This window comes from Rhinoraja longicauda, chromosome 17 (assembly GCF_053455715.1).
Source record: "Rhinoraja longicauda isolate Sanriku21f chromosome 17, sRhiLon1.1, whole genome shotgun sequence".
NCBI classification, from domain to species: domain Eukaryota; kingdom Metazoa; phylum Chordata; class Chondrichthyes; order Rajiformes; family Arhynchobatidae; genus Rhinoraja; species Rhinoraja longicauda.
The window spans coordinates 226,531-236,530 of NC_135969.1; the positions used below are offsets into that span (position 1 = coordinate 226,531).

General features: G+C 56.7%; 1 protein-coding gene across 1 annotated transcript in view; it reads left to right on the forward strand.

The window, feature by feature from the left end:
* Positions 1–2,872: 2,872 nt before the first annotated feature.
* Positions 2,873–10,000, forward strand: part of LOC144601990 (serine/threonine-protein kinase 36-like) — a 40,510-nt gene continuing 33,382 nt past the window's right edge. The window contains exons 1-2 of the mRNA XM_078414674.1: positions 2,873–2,948; positions 3,424–3,586. Coding sequence (XP_078270800.1) covers positions 2,874–2,948; positions 3,424–3,586 — 238 coding nt within the window. The 5' untranslated portion in view covers position 2,873. The remainder of the gene's footprint in view (positions 2,949–3,423; positions 3,587–10,000) is intronic.

Below are 10,000 nucleotides of genomic sequence, written 5' to 3' on the forward strand. Positions count from 1 at the left end.
GACGGGACGGGACGGGATTGTGCGGGACGGGACGGGACTGTGCGGGACGGGACGGGACTGTGCGGGACGGGACGGGACTGTGCGGGGCGAGACCCCTGGCATGTGTGTGTGTGTGACTGGGCGTGTGTGTGTGTGACACTGGGCGTGTGTGTGTGGCACTGGGTGTGTGTGTGTGTGACTCTGAGCGTGTGTGTGTGTGACTCGGCGTGAGTGTGTGACTGGGCGTGTGTGTGTGTGACTGGGCGTGTGTGTGTGTGACTCTGGGCGTGTGTGTGTGACTCTGGGTGTGTGTGTGTGGCACTGGGTGTGTGTGTGTGGCACTGGGCGTGTGTGTGTGTGACTCTGGGCGTGTGTGTGTGTGACTCTGGGCGTGAGTGTGTGACTGGGCGTGTGTGTGTGTGACTGGGCGTGTGTGTGTGTGACTCTGGGCATGTGTGTGTGTGACTGGGCGTGTGTGTGTGTGACTGTGTGCGTGTGACTCTGGGCGTGTGTGTGTGTGACTCTGGGTGTGTGTGTGTGACTCTGGGCGTGTGTGTGTGTGACTCTGGGCGTGTGTGTGTGTGACTGGGCGTGTGTGTGTGTGACTCGGCGTGAGTGTGTGACTGGGCGTGTGTGTGTGACTGGGCGTGTGTGTGTGTGTGACACTGGGTGTGTGTGACTGGGCGTGTGTGTGTGTGTGTGACTCTGGGCGTGTGTGTGTGTGTGTGTGACTCTGGGCGTGTGTGTGTGTGTGACACTGGGTGTGTGTGACTCTGGGCGTGTGTGTGTGTGTGTGTGACTGGGCGTGTGTGTGTGTGGCACTGGGCGTGTGTGTGTGTGACACTGGGCGTGTGTGTGTGTGACACTGGGCGTGTGTGTGTGTGACTCTGGGCGTGAGTGTGTGACTGGGCGTGTGTGTGTGTGTGACTCTGGGCGTGAGTGTGTGACTGGGCGTGTGTGTGTGTGACTCTGGGCATGTGTGTGTGACTCTGGGCGTGTGTGTGTGTGACTGGGCGTGTGTGTGTGTGACTCTGGGCGTGTGTGTGTGTGTGACTCTGGGCGTGTGTGTGTGTGTGTGTGACTCTGGGCGTGTGTGTGTGTGTGTGACTCTGGGCGTGTGTGTGTGTGTGTGTGACTGGGCGTGTGTGTGTGTGTGTGTGACTCTGGGCGTGTGTGTGTGACTCTGGGCGTGTGTGTGTGTGTGTGTGACTCTGGGCGTGTGTGTGTGTGTGTGTGTGTGTGTGTGTGACTCTGGGCGTGTGTGTGTGTGTGTGTGACTCTGGGCGTGTGTGTGTGACTTGGGCGTGTGTGACTCTGGGCGTGTGTGTGTGTGTGTGACTCTGGGCGTGTGTGTGTGTGTGTGTGTGTGACTGGGCGTGTGTGTGTGTGTGTGACTCTGGGCGTGTGTGTGTGTGTGTGACTCTGGGCGTGTGTGTGTGTGTGTGTGACTGGGCGTGTGTGTGTGTGACTGGGCGTGTGTGTGTGTGACTCTGGGCGTGTGTGTGTGTGTGTGACTGGGCGTGTGTGTGACTCTGGGCGTGTGTGTGTGTGTGTGACTCTGGGCGTGTGTGTGTGTGTGTGACTGGGCGTGTGTGTGTGACTGGGCGTGTGTGTGTGTGTGTGACTCTGGGCGTGTGTGTGTGTGTGTGTGACTCTGGGCGTGTGTGTGACTCTGGGTGTGTGAGGAGGGAGCTTCACTCTGTGTGTCTGGACCTGGGTGGGTGTTTTGCTCAGTTTAGTTGATTGTCACGTGGACTGAGGTCGAGTGTAAAGCTGTTCATTACATGCTATCCAGTCCAGTTACTAAAATGACTCGAGCCGTCCACAGTGTAGAGACACAGAATAAAGGGTAGAAAGTCTAGTGCAAGATAAAGTTGAATAAAGTCTGATTTAAAGACAGTTCGAAGGTCTCCAATGAGGTGGATTGGAGGTCAGGCTTGCTCTCCAGCTCGTGATAGAATGTTTCAGTTGCCTGATAAAAGCTGGGGGGAAATGCCTGAATCTGGAGGTGTGTGTTTCCACGTTTCTGTAGCTGTTACGTGATGGGAGAGGGGAGAAGAGGGAGTGGTTGGGTTAAGACATGTCCTTGATTGTGCTGCTGGCCTTGCCGAGGCAGCGTGAAGTGCAGATGGAGGGAGGTTGGTTTGTGCGATGGTCTGGGCTGCTGGCTGCAGTGAGGAGCACAAGATGGGCCACATCCTACAGTTCCATCTTCCCCTTCACTTGGCCTCTGTTCTTGTGGTCACCCCCTAAACCAGTGCACATGTTCACTGGGAGAACAGCCCCGACGAGTGGGGGTCACCACATCAGGTAGCCCCTGCCCCGGCATCCTTCAGCTCCGAGCAAGTGTGCCCTGGGTACCCTCCCCCACAGTGGGTGAATCCCTGCCCCCTGCAGTTGCCCCTGGACTTCAGGCCTGTCCTCTGACCAACAGCACATGTGCTGGAGTAACTCAGCGGGTCAGGCTACGTCTGTGGGGAACATGGATAGGTGACGTTTCAGTGCGGACCCTTGATCAGACAGTGTCCGACTCTGTCTAGTGGTCCCAAATGATGAAAGGTGGAGACAGAGTGGATGTTTCCAGCAGTGCAGAACCAGAGGGCACGTCCTCACAATAAATGAACGTACCTTGAGATTGGAAACGAGGAGGGATTCCTTTAACCAGAGAGTGGTGAATCTGTGGAATTCATTGCCACAGGAGGCGGTGGAGGCCAAGTGATTGGGTGTTTTTAAAGCGGAGATGGATAGATTGTTGCTGAGTGAGGCTGGCGAGGGTTAGGGGAAGGGAGCAGAATGGGATTGAGAGGGATCAACAGATGAGTCACGGGCTGATTCTGTGCATCTGCCGGCTGCTGGGTCTCATGAGGTGACCGTGTTCCTGTATCTGCATGCAGATGTCCATCACCCCACCAGGAGGCCTGGGCACCTTCGATGCTTTACTCACCCTCCTCTTGCAGTTTGTGTCTCAGGTAAGGGGTTCAATGGAGCCCGGCACTCCCCCACATCTCATCTCACCCACCCCCTCCTCCCCCTCCCTCTCTCCCCCTCTCTCTCTCTCCCCTCTCTCTCCCCCTCCCTGTCTCTCCCCCTCTCTCTCTCTCCCCTCTCTCTCCCCCTCCCTGTCTCTTCCCCTCTCACTCTCCTCCCCTCTCCCCATCTCTCTCTCCCCCTCTTTCCCTCCCCCTCTTTCTCTCCCCCTCTTTCTCTCCCCCTCTCTCCTCCGCCCCTCTCCTCACCCCCCCTCTCCCCCGTCCTCATCCCCCCTCTCTCTCTCTCTCATCCCCAACTCTCTCCTCCTCTCTCTCTCCTTTCTCTCTCTCTCTCTCTCTCCTCCCCCGCTCCTGGAGGTCTGGCACCCTCACACACACACACACACACTCTCTCTCTCTCTCTCTCTCTCTCTCTCTCTCTCTCTCTCTCTCTCTCTCTCTCTCTCTCTCACAGGGAGCCGCTGTTGATCTCCTGCAGTCCGAGCTCTGGCCTTCTCTCTGGCAGCGAGTCGCCCACGCTCTGCACCTCCCCCTGGACCGTCCCATCATGGAGGGAGAGACCCCCCGCGCCGGCAGAGCCACCCCCACCCCCGACTGGAACTCCCTCTCCCCGTCTGGTGAGTCTCCCCTCCCCCCGCACTCCCCCACACTCCCCCTCCCCCCGCACTCCCCCTCCCCCGCACTCCCCCTCCCCCCACACCTCCCCCTCCCCGCACTCCCCCTCCCCCACACTCCCCCTCCCCCCGCACTCCCCCTCCCCCCACACTCCCCTCTCCCCCGCACTCCCCCTCCCCCACACTCCCCCTCCCCCCACCCCCTCCCCCCACACTCCCCCTCCCCCCACACTCCCCCTCACCCCGCACTCCCCCTCCCCCCACACTCCCCCTCCCCCGCACTCCTCCTCACCCCGCACTCCCCCTCCCCCCGCACTCCCCCTCCCCCCACACTCCCCCTCCCCCGCACTCCCCCTCCCCCGCACTCCCCCTCCCCCCACACTCCCCCTCCCCCCACACTCCCCCTCCCCCGCACTCCCCCTCCCCCCGCACTCCCCCTCCCCCCACACTCCCCCTCCCCCACACTCCCCCTCCCCCGCACTTCCCCTCCCCCCACACTCCCCCTCCCCCCGCACTTCCCCTCCCCCGCACTCCCCCTCCCCCCGCACTCCCCCTCCCCCCACACTCCCCCTCCCCCACACTCCCCCTCCCCCCGCACTTCCCCTCCCCCCACACTCCCCCTCCCCCGCACTCCCCCTCCCCCGCACTCCCTCCCTCTCCCCCTCTGTATCCCCTACTTCCACCCTCCCTTCCCCGCACTCCCCCCCTCCCCCCGCACTCCCCCCCCCCATCTAACCTCCCCCGCACTCCCCCCCCCCCCATCTCCCCCTCTGGTGTGTCTCCCCTCCCTCCTTCATCCCTCTCCCCCTCCGTCTCGGACTCCCTCCTTCCCACCTCTCCCCCTCCCTCGCACTCACTCCCTCTCCCCCTCCATCTCCCCTCCCGCACTCCCCCTCCCTTGCACTCCCTCCCTCCCCCACTCCAGTGAGTCTCCCCTCCCCTGCCTTCTCCCCCTCCCCCGCACTCCCACCCTCTCCCCCATCTGTATCCCCTACTCCACCCTCCCTCCCACCACACTCCCCCCTCCCCGCACTCCCCCCCCCCATCTAACCCTCCCCCGCACTCCCTCCCTTCCCCCTCCGTCTCCCCTCACTCCCTCCCTTCCCCCTCCGTCTCCCCCGCACTCCCTCCCTCCCCCATCTCCCCCTCTGGTGTGTCTCCCCTCCCTCCTTCATCCCTCTCCCCCTCCGTCTCCGACTCCCTCCTTCCCACCTCCTCCCCTCCCTCGCACTCACTCCCTCTCCCCCTCCATCTCCCCTCCCCCGCACTCCCTCCCCCGCACTGCCCCCCTCTTCCGCATTCCCCCCCATCTCCGTCTCCGTCTCCCCTCTCCCGCACTCCTTCCCTCCCCCATCGGTGTGTCTCCCCCTTCCTCTCCTCCATCCTGCATCCCTCTCCCCCTCTGTCTCCCCACCCCCCGCACTCCCTCCATCGCCTCTCCCACTCTGGTGTGTCTCCCCTTCCCTCTTCTCCCTCCCTCCCTCCCCCCTCCCCCACTCCGGCGACTCTCCGTCCTTCCATCCCTCTCCCTCCATCTCTCCTCCCCCACTCCTGAGTGATAGGAGATGCAGACATTTCGATGGACGAGGGCTGACTTTAGCGAAGCATTTGACAAGGTTTTGCATGGTAGGCTGCTCTGGAAGGTTAGATCGCATGGGATCCAAGGAGAGATAGCTGAATGGATAGCAAATTGGCTCCATGGAAGGAAGCAGAGGGTGATGGTGGAAGGTTGCTTCTCAGACTGGATGCCTGTGACTAATGCTGTGCCTCAGGGTTCGGTGCTGGGCCCGTTACTGTTTGTCATCTACATCAATGATTTGGATGAGAACATACGGGGCAAGATTGGCAAGTTTGCTGATGATACAGTGGTTTTGCAGATAGTGAAGATGGTTGTGAACGATTGCAGCAGGATCTGGATCGATTGGCCAGGTGGGCAGAGGAATGTTTGTTGGAATTTAATACAGAGAAGTGTGAGGTGTTGCATTATGGGGCGTCGAACAAGGGCAGGACCTACACAGTAAATGGTAGGCATCTGGGGAGTGTTGTAGAGCAGAGGGATCTTGGAGTACAGGTGCATGGTTCCCTGAAGGTCGAGTCGCAGGGAGATAAGGGGGTCAAAAAGGCTTTGGCACTTTGGCCTTGATCAGTCAGAGTACACAATAGACAATAGGTGCAGGATTAGGCCATTCGGCCCTTCGAGCCCATACGCACCGCCATTCACCCTGATCACCAATGATCATTCTCAATCAGTACCCCGTTCCTGCCTTCTCCCCATACCCCCTGACTCCGCTATCCTTAAGAGCTCTATCTAGCTCTCTCTTGAATGCATTCAGAGAATTGGCCTCCACTGCTTTCTGAGGCAGAGAATTACACAGATTTACAACTCTCTGACTGAAAAAGGTTTTTCCTCATCTCCATTCCAAATGGCTTACCCCTTATTCTTAAACTGTGGCCCCTGGTTCTGGACTCCCCCAACATTGGGAACATGTTTCCTGTCTCTAACGTGTCCAATCCCTTAATAATCTTATATATTTCAAAAAGATTCCCTCTCATCCTTCTAAATTCCAGTGTATACAAGTCTAGTCGCTCCAGTCTTTCAACATATGACAGTCCCGCCATTCCGGGAATTAACCTAGTAAACCTACGCTGCACGCCCTCAATAGCAAGAATATCCTTCCTCAAGTTTGGAGACCAAAACTGCACACAGTACTCCAGGTGCGGTCTCACTAGGGCCCTGTACAACTGCAGAAGGACCTCTTTGCTCCTATACTCAACTCCTCTTGTCATAAAGGCCAACATACCATTAGCTTTCTTCACTGCCTGCTATACCTGTATGCTTACTTTAAGTGACTGATGAACATGGACATCCAGATCTCGTTGTACATCCCCTTTTCCTAACGACACCATTCAGATAATAATCTGCCTTCCTGTTCTTACCACCAAAGTGGATAACCTTGCATTTATACAATACAATACAATACAATATCCTTTATTGTCATTGTACAAGTTGAACGAGATTTTGATTGTCGCTTGCATATCGATGCTATCAAATCAAATATTAAATAAATCACGGCGAACATGCAAACTACAAGAAGGGGGGGAAGGAAAAAGGAAAGGGGGGAACAAGGTAAAGTGCACAAAAGGTTGTGCCAGGGGTGAGTTGTGCCAGGGGTGAGTTGTGCCAGGGGTGAGTTGTGCCAGGGGTGAGTTGTGCCAGGTGCCAGGGGTGAGTTGTGCCAGGGATGAGTTGTGCCAGGGATGAGTTGTGCCAGGGATGAGTTGTGCCAGGGGTGAGTTGTGCCAGGGATGAGTTGTGCCAGGGATGAGTTGTGCCAGGGGTGAGTTGTGCCAGGGGTGAGTTGTGCCAGGTGCCAGGGGTGAGTTGTGCCAGGGGTGAGTTGTGCCATGTGCAGGGGTGAGTTGTGCCAGGGGTGAGTTGTGCCAGGGGTGAGTTGTGCCAGGGGTGAGTTGTGCCAGGGGTGAGTTGTGCCAGGGGTGAGTTGTGCCAGGGTGCCAGGGGTGAGTTGTGCCAGGGGTGAGTTGTGCCAGGGGTGAGTTGTGCCAGAGGTGAGTTGTGCCAGAGGTGAGTTGTGCCAGGGGTGAGTTGTGCCAGGGGTGAGTTGTGCCAGGGGTGAGTTGTGCCAGGTGCCAGGGGTGAGTTGTGCCAGGGGTGAGTTGTGCCAGGGGTGAGTTGTGCCAGGGGTGAGTTGTGCCAGGTGCCAGGGGTGAGTTGTGCCAGGGGTGAGTTGTGCCAGGGGTGAGTTGTGCCAGGGGTGAGTTGTGCCAGGGGTGAGTTGTGCCAGGGGTGAGTTGTGCCAGAGGTGAGTTGTGCCAGGGGTGAGTTGTGCCAGGGGTGAGTTGTGCCAGGGGTGAGTTGTGCCAGGGGTGAGTTGTGCCAGAGGTGAGTTGTGCCAGGGGTGAGTTGTGCCAGGGGTGAGTTGTGCCAGGGGTGAGTTGTGCCAGGGGTGAGTTGTGCCAGGGGTGAGTTGTGCCAGGGGTGAGTTGTGCCAGGGGTGAGTTGTGCCAGGGGTGAGTTGTGCCAGATGACCCTGGGGGCATAGTCAGGTGATGGCGGGCTCTCAGCAGGACCGATTCAGAGCAGCTATAGCTCTAGGGATGAAGCTGTTCCTGAGTCTGGAGGTGTGGGCGTAGACGGCCTTGTATCGTCTGCCCGATGGTAGTAGTTCAAACAGACGGTGGCGTGGGTGTGTGGAGTCCTTGTTGATGCTGGTGGCTTTCCTGAGGCAGCGTGCGTTGTAGATGTCCTCCGGGGCTGGCAGCCGTATCCCAATGACCCTCTGCGCTCTGCCGATGACCCGCTGAAGAGCTCTCCTATCCGCTGCCGTGTAGCTGAGATACCACACATAGATGCCGTATGTCAGAATGCTCTCTGTGGTGAAGTGGGAGAAGGCCATCAGCAGCTGTTGTGGCAGACCGACCTTTTTTAGTGTTCTCAGAAAGAACAGCCATTGTTGCTGTGCCTTTTTGACCAGTGCAGCGGTCGGTGTTAGTACACCATGTGAGGTCCAGCGGTCGGTGTTAGTACACCATGTGAGGAGGTCCAGCGGTCGGTGTTAGTACACCATGTGAGGAGGTCCAGCGGTCGGTGTTAGTACACCATGTGAGGAGGTCCTGTGAGATGTGTGTGTCCACAAACCTGAAGCTGGACACTCTCACCACTTTGTCCCCGTTGATGAAGACTGGAGCGTATTCCGCATTCTGTGACCTTCTAAAGTTGATAATCCTAGTTGATTATCCACATTAAACTACATCTGCCATGCATCCGCCCACTCACACAACCTGTCCAAGTCACCCTGCAACCTCATAGCATCTTCCTCACATTTCACACTACCACCCAGCTTTATATCATCTGCAAATTTGCTAATGTTACTTTTAATCCCTTCATCTAAGTCATTAATGTATATTGTAAATAGCTGCGGTCCCAGCACCGAGCCTTGCGGTACCCCACTAGTCACTGCCTGCCATTTTGAAAGGGACCCGTTAATTCCTACTCTTTGCTTCTTGTCTGCCAACCAATTCTCTATCCATGTCAACACCCTACCCCCAATACCGTGTGCTCTAATTTTGCTCACCAATCTCCGTGTGGTACCTTATTAAAGCTGTCTGAAAGTCTAGATACACTACATCCACTGGTGCCCCTTCATCTATTTTACTTGTCACATCCTCAAAAAGTTCCAGAAGATTAGTCAAGCAGGATTTCCTCTTCATAAATCCATGTTGACTTGGACCAATCCTTTTACCGCTATCCAAATACACCGTTATTACCTCTTTAATAATTGACTCCAGCATCTTTCCCACCACCAATGTCAGGCTAACTGGTCTATAATTCCCCATTTTCTCTCTCGCTCCTTTATTAAATGGGATACCATTAGCTACCCTCCAATCCACAGGAACTGATCCTGAATCTATAGAACATTGGAAAATGATCACCAATGCATCCACAATTTCTAGAGCCACCTGCTGAGATATCCTGCGATACAGACCATCAGGCTACCCAACACCATTTAGGTACCCTGGGATACAGACCATCAGGCTACCCAACACCATTTCCTGCCTAATGTGGATTTCCTTCAGTTCCTCCGTCACCCTGGGACCTCTGTCCATTAGTACATCTGGGAGACTGTTTGTGTGTTAAGTACTGAGTATTGTAGTCGGGAGGTCATGTTGCAGTTGTACAAGACATTGGTGCAGCCACATTCAGTTCTGGGCACCATGTTAGAGGAAAGATGTTGTCAAGCTGAAATGGCTACAGAGAAGATTTACAACTCTGCTGCCAGGACTAGAGGGTGTGAGCTATAGGGAGAGGTTGAGCAGGCTGGGACTCTATTCCTTGGAGCGCAGGAGGATGAGAGGTGATCTTATAGAGGTGTACAAAATCACGAGAGGAATAGATCGAGTAGATGCACAGAGTCTCTTGTCCAGAGTAGGGGAATCGAGGACCAGAGGACATGGGTTCAAGGTGAAGGGGAAATGATTTAATAGGAATCTGAGGGGTAACTTTTCCACACAGAGGGTGGTGGGTGTATGGACAAGCTGCCAGAGGAGGTAGTTGAGGCTGGGACTATCCCAACGTTTAAGGAAAATTCAGACAGGTACATGGATAAGACAGGTTTGGAGGAATATGGACCCAATGCGGGCAGGTGGGAACAGGGTAGCTGGAACATGTTGGCCAGTGCGGGGAAGCTAGGCCGACGAGCCTGTTTCACTCACCAATACCCTCCCTCCTCCCTCTCCCCCTCTGGTGAGACCCTCCTTCCCTGTCTTCCTCCCTCATTCCTTGCCCTCCCTCCTCGCTGCTTCCATCCCTCTCATACGCTGCATCCCTCACCATCCTCCTCCCTCCTCCTCACACTCTCCACCTTCCTCCCTCTAACCCTCTCCCCTCCCCCTCCTGTC